Source organism: Equus caballus, chromosome 4 (genome assembly GCF_041296265.1).
Source record: "Equus caballus isolate H_3958 breed thoroughbred chromosome 4, TB-T2T, whole genome shotgun sequence".
Taxonomy (NCBI): domain Eukaryota; kingdom Metazoa; phylum Chordata; class Mammalia; order Perissodactyla; family Equidae; genus Equus; species Equus caballus.
The window spans coordinates 107813556-107825903 of record NC_091687.1 but is presented as its reverse complement, the minus strand read 5'-3'; the positions used below and the strand labels follow the sequence as shown (position 1 = coordinate 107825903).

At 43.1% G+C, this 12348-nt stretch overlaps 1 protein-coding gene across 1 annotated transcript in view; it reads right to left on the bottom strand.

Moving 5' to 3' along the window:
- GALNTL5 (polypeptide N-acetylgalactosaminyltransferase like 5) overlaps positions 1-11591 on the bottom strand; it is a 65094-nt gene extending 53503 nt beyond the window's left edge. Inside the window, exons 1-3 of the mRNA XM_014739404.3 lie at positions 11062-11591; positions 10205-10320; positions 1696-1995 (exon numbers count right to left, since the gene is read on the bottom strand). Coding sequence (XP_014594890.2) covers positions 1696-1957 — 262 coding nt within the window. The 5' untranslated portion in view covers positions 1958-1995; positions 10205-10320; positions 11062-11591. The remainder of the gene's footprint in view (positions 1-1695; positions 1996-10204; positions 10321-11061) is intronic.
- Positions 11592-12348: the final 757 nt, after the last annotated feature.

The window sequence follows — 12348 nt, the reverse complement described above, 5'->3', positions numbered from 1 at the left end:
CTCACGAGGTTGAAGGAAAGAAGCGTCTCCATGACATAAAGATACAGGGTGAAGCAGCAGGTGCTGACGTAGAAGCTGCAGCAGGTTACCCCAAAGATCTGGCTGAGAGAATCAGTGAAGGCGGCTGCACCAAACAACAGATCTTCGATGCAGCTGCAACAGCCTTATATTGGAGGAAGATCCAGCTAGGACTTTCACAGCTGGAGAGGAGAAGTCAATGCCTGGCTTCAAAGGACAAGCTGACTCTCTTGTTAGGGGCTAATGCAGCTGGTGACTTAGAGTTGAAGCCAATGTTCATTTACAATTCCGAAAAACCTAGGGCCCTTAAGAATTATACTGAATCTACTCTGCCGGTGCTCTATAAACAGAACAACAAAGCCTGGATGATGGTACATCTCTTTAGAATATGGTTTACTGAATATTTTAAGCCCATTGTTGAGATCTAGTGCTCAGAAAAGGATTCCTTTCAAAATATTACTGCTCATTCACAATGTACCTGGTCTCTCAAGACCTTAACGTGATAAATGTTGTTTCATGCCTGTTAACACAACATCCATTCTGCAGACCATGGATCGAGGAGTAATTTTGACTTTCAAGTCTTATCACTTAAGAAATACATTTTCTAACATTTTCTATAGGAAATTGATATCGCCATTGACAGCGATTCCTCTGATGGATCTTTGCAGCAAATTGAAAAGCTGGAAAGGGTTTGCCATTTTAGATGCCTTTAAGAACATTCATAACTCGTGGAAAGAGGTCAAGATATCAACATTAACAGGAGTTTGGAAGAAATTGATTCCGACCTTCATGGATAACGTTGAGGGATACAAGGCTTCAGTGGGGGAGGTAACTGCAGATGTGGTGGGAACAGCAAGAGAACTAGAATTAGAAGTGGAGCTTGAACTGCTGCAGTCTCATGATAAAACTTTTAACAGATGAGGAGTTGCCTCTCATGGGTGAGCAAAGGAAGCGATTTCTTAAGATGGAATCTCCTCCTGGTGAAGATGCTGTGAAGGTTGTTGAAATAACAACACAGGATTAGAATGGGACATGAACCTAGTTGATAAAGCAGCGGCAGGGTTTGAGAGGACTGACTCCAATTTTGAAAGAAGTTCTACTGTGGGTAAGATGCTATCAAACAGCATCGCACGCCACAGAGAAACTGTTCGTGAAAGGAAGAGTCAATTGATGCAGCAAATTTCCTTGTCTTGTTTTAAGAAATCCCACAGCCACCTCAACCTTCAGCAGCCACCACCCTGATCAGTCAGCAGCCATCAACATGGAGGCAAGACCCTCCACCAGCGAAAAGATTACAACTTGCTGAAGGCTCAGACGATGGTTAGCATTTCTTAGCAATAAAATATCTTTTGATTAAGGTATGCACATTTTTTAATTAACGCTAAAAAATAATGCTGTTGCACACTTAATAGACTACAGTATAGTGTAAACATAACTTTTATACGTACTGGGAAACCAAAAAATTCATGTGACTCACTTTATTGCAATATTTGCTTTATTGTGGTAGTCTGGAACTGAACCCACAATATCTCCGAGGTATGCCTGTATCTATATGAAATGTTTCATAATTTAAAAATTGATTTTCTCTAAAAAGAACATTCTCTTACTCTTCCAAATATTAAATTTATGATATATTTTCCCCTTAAAATGGCTAACAGAGAAAATAAAAATACTCACCTAATTTTAAAAATGGCCTCTCTTCTTCAATTTCCTCTCTCTCAGGCAGTTCAACTCTTACAGGTGGTCTTGGCATCCGCTGTGGGCCATGGTTAATTTCCCGGTGCAATTTTTTTTCAAGGGACCAAACTGAAGGCGGCTTTTGGACTTTTCTCTGCTGGTTGCTCACATGGTTACGGTGAAAATATATAGATAACAGAGCTGTCCGGATCCCAAATGTCAAGGATGCGTAGAATAAACATTGAATTATGACATTTCTCATTGTAAATCTAGCATTTTTGAAGGTCCATTTTCAACTTCCTAAATCAGAAGGATTTAAGAGAAGCTGTATTAGATATTTCAATGGTTGATAGATCATCTATTTGGCTTAAATTCAATTTTCAGTGTTTTGAAAACAATAATTTGATATCAGTGCTTACCATATACTTTGAGAAGATAAAGTGTATCTTTTTTCTATTAGCAAAAACAAAACTGATATTCATAAGATTGCTTAATATCAAAACATACAACATGCTTATAAAACATACAATATCGGGGCTGGCCCCGTGGCCGAGTGGTTAAGTTCGCGCGCTCTGCTGCAGGCGGCCCAGTGTTTCGTTGGTTCGAACCCTGGGCGCGGACATGGCACTGCTCATCAGACCACGCTGAGGCAGCGTCCCACATGCCACAACTAGAAGAACCCACAACGAAGAATACACAACTATGTACCGGGGGGCTTTGGGGAGAAAAAGGAAAAAATAAAATCTTTAAAAAAACAAAACAAAACAAAACAAACAAACAAAAAAAACCATACAATATCATTTAAAGTCATTGGCCCCTACTTCTGAGCATACAGCTAAAGGAAATAATGTGAAAGGAGATTTACCCATCCCTTATACATGTTCAGTCCGTCTTGGAGTGATGGTATAGGTCTCTATTTCAAAAATCTGATTTAACACCAATCAGATTGTTAAAAATGTAAAAACATACAATATCACATGCCGGTAAGAAAGTGGGTAATGAGAACCGTGGTCCCACTAATGGGAGTGTGAAATGTACAACCATTTTGTCAATATCCAGTTAATTTAAATTTATATGTATGGTATACAGATCTTCCTTGACTTATGATGGGGGTAAGTCCCGATAAACCCACCCTAAGTTGAGAATATCAAGTCAAAAATGCATTTAATACACCTAACCTGAACATCTTAGCTTAGTCTAGCCTATCTTAAATGTGCTCAGAATGCTTACATTAGCCCACAGTTGGCCAAAATCATCTAACACAAAGCCTGTTTTATAATAAAGTGTTGAATGACTCATGTAATTTATTGAATACTGTCCTGAAAGTGAAAACAGAGTGGTTGATGGGTCCAGCATGGTTGTAAGTGTAGTGGTTGTTTGCCCTCATGATTGTGGGGCTGACTGGGAGCTATGGCTGCTGCCCAGCCCAGCATCACGAGAGAGGATTGTATCATATACCACCCACCCAGGGAAAGATCAAAATTCAAAATTCAGAGTACGGTCTCTACTGACTACTTACTGCTTTCAAAGCATCATAAAATTGAAAAATCTTAAGTTGAACTATCGTAACTCGGGGACTGTGTGTGCTGAGGAAATTCCATCCCTAAGAATACCCTGAAGAGACCTTCATACGCATCAGGAGATATGTGCAAGAATGTTTATTGAAATACTGTTTATAATAGAAACTATGTAACAACCTAAGTTTCCCTCAACAGGAGAATTGATAAAGTGAGGCTACTCACTCAACACTGGAAATGAATCAACTGGAGCTACATGTATTAATTCTGTAAAATCTAAAAAACATAATGTTGCACAAAAAACAAGTAGGGTATGATGCTACCTATATACATTTGGAAAACAAGAAAAGGAGTGCGATTGTTTACGGATATACCCGTATACAGCAAACGTTGGGGGAAAAGGCATGCATGCGAATAGTCTACACCAATTTTGGATAGTGACGACCTCCATGACGGAGGGCTTTGGGGAGGAGAACAAAGAGCTCCTACTATGTCCTCAATGCTTATTTTTTAAAAAGCTCTGAAGCAAATGTGGCAACATCATGAGGTTTGATAAAGCTTGATCATGTGTACAAAGTGTTCATGATATTTTCCTCTGTATTTCCCTTATGTTTGAAATATTTCATAATTTATCAAAAAAGAAGGAAAAGAAAGTCTTGAGAGGCTTCCTTCAAAGATGATAGAGTGAATACATGTGTCTCTTCCTCTCCTCTTGACGCAAATGTAAATAAAAATAAAGCTGAAAACTCTCCTGGGAAAAGAGTGGTCGAGGGAACATCAATGCACAGGAGATTTCAACACAGATTTGGAAGACAGGCAGCTACGGGACGTGTGATAACGATTTGGAAAGACAGAGGACAGCACACCTCCAAGTGTGCAGAGAGAGGAGTCTGAAGTGGAGATGAGCCTAGCAGACCCCAGAGCAGCTCGGAGCTTGAGACACAGGTGTATCAGGTGACGCATGCGGAGGCTTTGGGAAAGGACAAGTGTATGCATAGAACTGTCAGCTCTCTTCACCCCTCCCTGCACAGAAAAGTCAAGACGGGAGCCTGGCAATTTCCTCACTGGAGAAATGGGACTGTAGAGGCTCAGCCCCTATGGAGGGAATCTTAGGGCTGCAGTCAAGGGGGTCACTTGGATAGGAAAGAATTGGATCACTCAATCCTCTTTCCTGCCTCACGCCCGGGATCCTGGCAGCCAGGTTGCTATACCCGAGGTAGGAGAAGGAAGAATTATTTTATGATGAGAAGATAGGCCCTGGAGGAAAGACCTCCACTGTACTGAAATGTAGGAGTGCCCAAGAGAGCAGCTGATGCCTCACATGTCACCTTGAAAGCAGCGCATCTATGGCCGGTGCCAGACAAACACCAGAGATTCTAGTCAGCGGGTTAGTGTCTCACTTTTCAATTGGAAGGGAATGCTGTTATGGACTGAATTGTGTCCCCCCAAAATCCTATGTTGAAGCACTAACTCCCAGTGACCGTATTTGGAGAGAGCGTCTTTAAAGAGGTAATTAAGTTTAAATGAGATCATATGGGTGGGGCCCTAATCCAATTGACTGGTGTCCTTATAAGAAGAGAAGATCAGGACACAGACACAGAAAGAAGACCGTATGAAGACACAGAGAGAAGACCATCTGCCAGGTCTCCAAAGAAACCGACCCTGCCGACACCTTGATCTTGGACTCCCACGCCTCCAGAAGTGTGAGAAAATAAATTTCTGTTGTTTAAGCCCCCCAGTCTATGGTATTTTATTGTCGCAGCCCCAGAAAACTAATACAGATGCCAAGGATTGACCAAGGCATTTGAGGAAAGTCTCCAGAAAGGAGGAAAACATAAATCGAACCAGAAAAGGGGAAGAAACAAATGAGAGCTTTCAAAAAATCGAAACACTGATTTTGATTGCTCAGAGACAGCTAAGAAGATATTACATTCATAAAACCAGAGAAGGCTAAGGAAAAGGAACAATTAAAGAACAAAAGAGGCTGTTGAAATTTAAACCGTGATAGCTAAAATTGAAAAAATCATTTTAAGATTGGAAAATAGTGGGAAAGGAATATTCTAGAGTGCACAACAAAATGACAGAGAGAGGGAAAACAAGAAAAAAAGGAAAGATAATGATGTGGGGTCGGTGAGCTGAAGAGTTGAAAGAAAGATTTCTTGGACTCTCAAGGTCTGGCAGTAGTGCTCTTTTATTCAGAGAATAGTATGGAATAGCATGGGGACAGGACCCATGGGCAGTAAAGAGCTGCTGCAAACGTGGGTTGAGGGTAGGGCTAAATTTAAGGCATAGGTATGTGAGTTATCGCCTTATAAGACAAAGGAAAGAATATGCAAAAAAAAAGTCATTACAATGGTATCAGTGCAGGTGGGGTCTGGTTATTGGGTGGTCCTATAACTTTAGATAAGAATCAGACTGGATTAAGTCAGGATGTTCTATGCTTCCTGGAGGATGTTGGTGGTGGGGGGAGTCAGCTACATGAGGTTACCAGACAAGCACAATAAACAAGACATCCTTGCCGTCTCCATTAAGAGTTTCTAGAAATAAGGTCATCCCCCCTTCCTCCTGGTGCAGAGAGAGAGACACCCCCACAGATGGAGGCTTCCTTCACAAATGCAAATGTCTCTCATCAAAGGGCAAGCAAATTCCACTCCTCAGAGCCTCCTTCCTGTCTGTAGTTTTTAAAAGTAACCAGCCCAAAGTAATCCTCATCAGATAAGATATTTCATCTAGGAGGTATAACATCCAACTAGCAAAAAGAGTTCCAAAAAGTAATCAGAGAAAAATGGAGGAGAGGAAATGATCAAATAACTAATGCATTTTCCCTAGAACTAAAAGGGCCCACAGAATACCCAATACAATGAATGTAAAAAGATCCCAAAAGCTCCCAGAGGCAGGAAAACAGCTGACGTGTATGAAAAGGATCAGAATGATCTCAAATTTCTCAACAGCAACACTGGATTCTGAGATACTATGGAGAAATGGCTTCAAAATTCTAAGCTAAATGCTTTTCCACCTAGAATTCTTTACCTAGTCAAAACTTAATCAAGCTTGAGATTGGAATAAAGATATTTTCAGATCTGTAAAGGACTCAAAAGTTACACCCCAAGTATGCTTTTTTGGGAAACTGCGAGTGGATTGTAAATACCAATGAAACAAAGAGTAGAGAAAGCAAACATGGAGCCTGAATGGTGGCTCCAACCCAAGAGAGGCAGAGAAGTCTCCAAGGATGTCTGTGCAATGGCCTAGACAGCAACCAGCTGAGACTGGAACAGAGGCTGGTGCTGAGCTGTGGGGGCTCCACCCCCACCCCAAAAAAGAGATTGGTAAAAAAAATATCAGCTCTGATGGATTATTTGGGATGGAGAAGTGTAGGCAGACAGCACACCTGATGGTAAAAATTAAGGAGCGATATTTGTAGAGTGATAAACATCTAAACACTGATTGCTGTATTAACCAAAAAATCACATAGATTCATTGGGAAAATAAGCTAAAAAAACATGGAAGTCATTTAAGAAAAATGAAGTTTATGTATAAAATAAACCAAGAAATAGAAGTCTAAGAATATGATTTAAAATGTGAAAGTAATTGTCACAAGAAAGAGATTAAGGAGTTGAAAGTCGTTGCTTTTGATACCAGCTCAACACACGGTTGACATAAGGGAAGCCATATTGTAGAAAAGAAACCATATTGTCACTTTAAATGACCCCTGATTAACTAGCCCAGCCACGCTCTGTAGATTTTCTGGCCCCTGCCAGCTGCAATAAGATGATAACTTTATTCTTTTGAGTTCTCTAGGAATGTGATGACCCCCCAGGGAGAGAGCCTATGCTGATAGCCATCATCAATGACTACTGAAAGATCACGGTTCCGGTCTGTTCTGGTCTCTGATGCATATCCAATAAAACAAAAGGACTATCAGGAACTAAGACCAGATGTCTGCCTCACCCGGAGACCAGGCGCCTCCCCGACCTGGAAACCAGCCCCGTACATCACTGGCCTGTAGTCTTTGTTCTGTAAGATGGTTCTTTCGGACATGAGTCGGCCTCTTCCCTCCTGCTAGCAAGCTGTAAGAAAGAAACCCTTCCTCTCCTGACCCCCTTGCCTCCTGACTATTGGCAGGTCTTGAAGTGGGCAGATGACACCCCAACCCCCACCCTGGGAGGTAACACTTTTAGAGAGTTGAACTGGGGGTTAAGGCAGGAATTGGGCAGGAGGTTGCTGACTTTCTTTTGAAGATTTTGTTTTTATTTTTTTATACGTATGCATTACTATGACAAACATTTTTAAAACAAAGATTAGAAAGGAACATAAGCTGTGCCTATCCAATAGCATCAGTACCGGTAAACACAGGAACAGAGCTATATGTCTCTCCCGTCCCGGTTCCTCTAAGTCCCATGACAACCCCAGTGCGTGGAAAATGTAATCAATGAAATGTGCCTCAAGCTGTCCAGCTTCACCTTCAGTCTAGGCCCTTCTGCTCCGGGTCTTCCTCCTTCTCAAGCCCCGATTCTTTCTAGTGTCTTCCTGGCGTTTGAACATTGAGGACTGTCTCCCATTTTTATCCTTTCTCTGACTCTGGCTTCTACGATTTTGACCTTAGGCCTTCCCTAGGAACAAGTTTGTATACGCATTCCAGCTCTTACTGTTCTTGTTCATGTAGGAAACCCGTACTGCTGACAAAACCCAGCACCCAGACGAATTCCATGGTATCAAACCACCAAAACAGCCCCTTGCCCCTCGAAGAGACCTGGATACAATGTCTTCAGCATGGTGCTGTGCGATGCCACCAGGTCACCCCTCAGGGCTGGGACCCCTATTCCCCCTACTGCCAGGAGTATTGGCAGCTGAGTCCCTTCCCCAGAATTACCTTTGGTGGAAGCAAGCTGCTTTGCCCAAGGCTCCCCCTCCCCCTCCCTGAGGGAACTCCTACTCTGAGTGGTTGATGGGTCCAACCCCCTTGTCTCAATGTGGGGCGACTCTGAAGATCCATCCGGCCCAGAGCCGCCCAGGGGATTGGCAGAGGCCCCTCTTGCAACCACTCACAGTGCCCCTCTCTTCCTTTGCTTGATCCAGTTTCCCTCACTTGCAGGTGTTGTCCCCAAACCAATGCCACTAAAGTGCCTGCCTGAAAATCTCAGTCTCAGAGTCTATTTCCTGGAGAACTTGACCCACCACAGTTGGTAGTGGGGGTGGTCCTGGGAAACAGACTCTAAAATGGGATTTGGGGGCTGCTGGGTCACCCCTCGGTGCCTGGCCCCGAGGACCCCATTGCTGGTGGAAAGGCAGCGTTCTAATAGCCCCTGGCATGCTGAGGCAGTGTACTTGTTAAAACTTCACTGGTGGTGAACTGGGATGGAACATTGGTGGTAAGGAATGTTCTGATTGGCATCTTTGAGAGATGAGGGCAGGGGGTAGTCATTATAAATACCAGGGAATCAGATGGCTCTTGTTGGATGCTAAGAAAGGCAATGAAAGGCTGAGGGTGATTAGTCCCCAATTTAAGGCAAAAAGTCATGGTAAGTGGGCCTCTTTAGCAGCATATAGAGACTCTCATCTCCTACAGCCAAATGGTGGGGCAGGCCGGGAATCATGCACAGGGCTTGGTATAAGGGCAGATGAGCTCCAGGGAGGGTTGACTTCTCAACCCTGGCCAGTCTTCCATCCAGCGAAGGAGAGAGACTGAGACTCAGGATGCGGATGTGTGGGTGGAGGCACATCGGAAACCCTAGATCCATGGGGACCCTCTGGGCCCACAGAAATGGCCCACTTCTCCCTGTTAAAGGCTAGCTCTCCTCCTCTGCTTGAGGAGGATCCAGACGCCTCTGCCTGTGCAAGGCAACACACGCCCTCCTTCAGCAGCATCCACAAGACCCCTCCTGGCCGCCAGATCACGCCTAGGGTCAGGTTACAGCACAGCCTGCTCAGGGAGGAAAGAGGGTGCTCCTCAAGGCACTGTAGAAGCAGGCCTCACCACCCAGCTGGAGTCAGGGGCTGTGCACGGGCTGAGTCCTGAGAATTCTGGATCCAAGGAGGGGGTAGGATAGAAAGTTTAATTAGGCAGAGTTTATGAATATAGGGGCACTCTACCAGGACACAGCATTTAATACCCTGACCAAGATCCTGACTGCACGGTAAAGGCTCATTGACTGCATGAATAACACTTTAGAAATAAGACCTTTGATTATGCAAAGAAAAAGCATCAAATGTATAAGGAAGATAACTTCTAACTAGGGGAAACGGGTGAACTAAAAGCTGAAAAGAGAATGAAGCTGTTTAAACTTACATTACCACCGCATCTTCCTATTAAATGTCTACATTTTGAGAAACTTCTGTTTTAACTTTCTCCAAAAACCAGAAGCAATTAGAAACCAGTTAAAGGAGAAAATAGGTGAAGGGAGGCAACCAAATTTAATTTATAAAATACACACAGGACTTTGTATGATAGGATTATTACTGAAAAAGAAAATAAATCCATATTCTCTAGAAGGATTCTACTATATTAAGAAAATTTACGGGAAAATTCCCTTTAGATGTAAATACTTATGAAAATACCCTCTTCCCAATTTTATTATTTCACTAACTCAAGTTCCTTATATTACATTTTCTTTCCTTTCCTTCTTTTTTTTTTTAAATTGGCACCTGAACTAACAACTGGTGCCAATCTTTTTTTTTTTCCTTCTTCTTCTCCCCAAAGCCCATGGTACATAGTTGTATATTCTGGTTGTAGGTCCTTCTAGTTGTGGCATGTGGGGCGCCGCCTCAGCATGGCCTGACCAGCGGTGCCATGTCCACGCCCAGGATCCAAACCAGTGAAACCCCGGGCCTTGGAAGCGGATCTCGTGAACTTAACCACTCAGTCATGGGGCCCGCCCCCATATTACATTTCCTTAAAGAAGAGCTTCCCTTGTTCTCTGGAATATGCACGTCCTCCTCCTCCACGCCCCATACCCACGCCCACACTCCCACAAAACGCAGAAAACCTCTCCTACCAGGGGATAGATCTTGAGGAGACAGATCTAAGGAGGGCTGCGACTTTCAACTCTGGACCCTCAGAAGGAAATCGCGTTCAATTATTTTCTCCACTAAAATATGTTGAATTCACGTGCTAGAAAAATACAGAATTAATCTTTAAAACGTATTTCAAGGATGATTTACTTGTATTTATAGCAAATAAAAATTTAGAAGCACTAAAAAACCCCAAGAGTTAATTAAAAGAATCCAGGAAAGAAGAAAAGGATGCTGCTAATAATTGCCAACACGCATGCGCACACGCATACATGCACACTCTGAAAACCAAGACCCTGAACTAAATCTGGATGGACAGCCACAAGTTTGTTTCAAAATGAGAGTTTTTAGAGTCAGGAAAACATACCCATGCTTTAGATAATGTCATAACTGATTTTTCTAGAAATAATCAGTATCTCTCATCTCTTGCTTTCCTGGGACAATCTTATTATGGATTTCCATATAAGATCTATGATTTTCACATAAGATCTATGATACCACACAGGGCTTTTTTCTATTCAGTGTTTTTGAATAAGTAATATATTCACTTGATATAAATCTTAAGAAGGGTATATAATGGGTATGTAATATAAAGGGGTATATAATGAAAATTGGTCTTAACTTCAAGAACTAAAGCCACTACAATACCCAGTCTACCCCTAGGGTGGCACCGTCCAGCCTGATAGCTGTAACCCCTTTTAGAAAAGCAGGTCTTCTTAATCTTAATCCCCAGAGCCAGCCTCACATTCAAGATTCAGTGATCTAATGCGCCTCTTCCATTGATCCTCGGTGGAAGGAGCCCCCAACATCTCTGTCCCGCTTTTCAGCCCAACAAGCTCACCCGCCTACCACTGAGACGATTGCGTCCGCTGCTTTGTCATCGATGTATTTTGCAGGCTGAGTCCGAGGAGAAAATAGGCAGGAGTCTGTGCGGAATGATCTGAAAAACGGATTTTTTTCTGAATGGCTGACTTTACGGTGCCTGGATTCTGAGCAAAGACTTGATTGTACTGGGCTGCCCTGCATGCATGGTCGTGCTCAAAAGGCAGCACTCACGGAGCCGCCTCACAGAGCCCTGTGACATCACACAGGGCGTCCCCAGCCCCCAGAGGCCCCTGCCTGGAAGCTGCAATCAGCAGGTGGCAGCCAGGACTTCCAGGTCTCAAAGGGTCCTTCAAAAAAGTCTTAGAATCCTCGCTCCTCAGCTGAGGAAGGAGGAAAAGCCTTGTATCGGGCAAGTCAAAATCCTAGCCTTCTAGCCAGGCCTCGGTTTTAGCTGGTTTGAAATAAACTTAAGAAAAAGAAGCTTTCAGAATACCTCAAGAGACTTACTGGTGAGCCAAAGGGTTATTTGGCTGCCTTTTAATTTTCTACTCTATGTTACTCAGCATTTAGTATTAGTACATGAGCTGAGCCAAATGCTTGCGAAATTTCTTCTCTCTTAACATGTCTGAGCAGACTTGACCCTCCCCCGGCTGAGGAGGCTGACTCAGTGTTTTGCTTGGGACCAGACATCTGCTTCAAAGCATATGAGAGGCAGGGGGTGAGTTGGGGCCTTTTGATGCCTCTCCTGGGGCAGAAACAACGGGCAACAATGACCTCCAAGCATAAGTTCGAATCTCCTTTGGACAGGCTCAAAGGGAAGAACCTGCTTTGTCCTTTTATAATAATATTACTATTGAGAAGTAAGCTTTATTTGTAATGGCCTCCAACTGCAAACACCCAAATGTCATCAATAGTAGAATGGATAAACTGTGGTTATTCATATAACAGAACACAAAACAGCAATGAAATGACTGAGCTACAGCCACGTGCAACACCACAGTGAATCTCTCAGACGTGGCATGGAGGGGTGGAAGCCAGAGACGGGAGTTTATAATCCTGTTTCTCTGAAGCTCAAGAAGAGGCAAAACTAATCTAGAGTGACAGTACAGTAACCACTGTTCAGGGTGGAGGTGCATATGGAGTGCTTGTTACTGAGAGGCCAAGAAAGAGCCTTTCACAGTGCCGGAATGTTCTATATCCTCTTGATCTGGGTGAAGGTTTCCCAGAGCCTACATACACAAACGTTCATTGGGCTGTTCACTGAAGGTTTGTGCTCTTCATTGTATGTATGTTATATACTCAA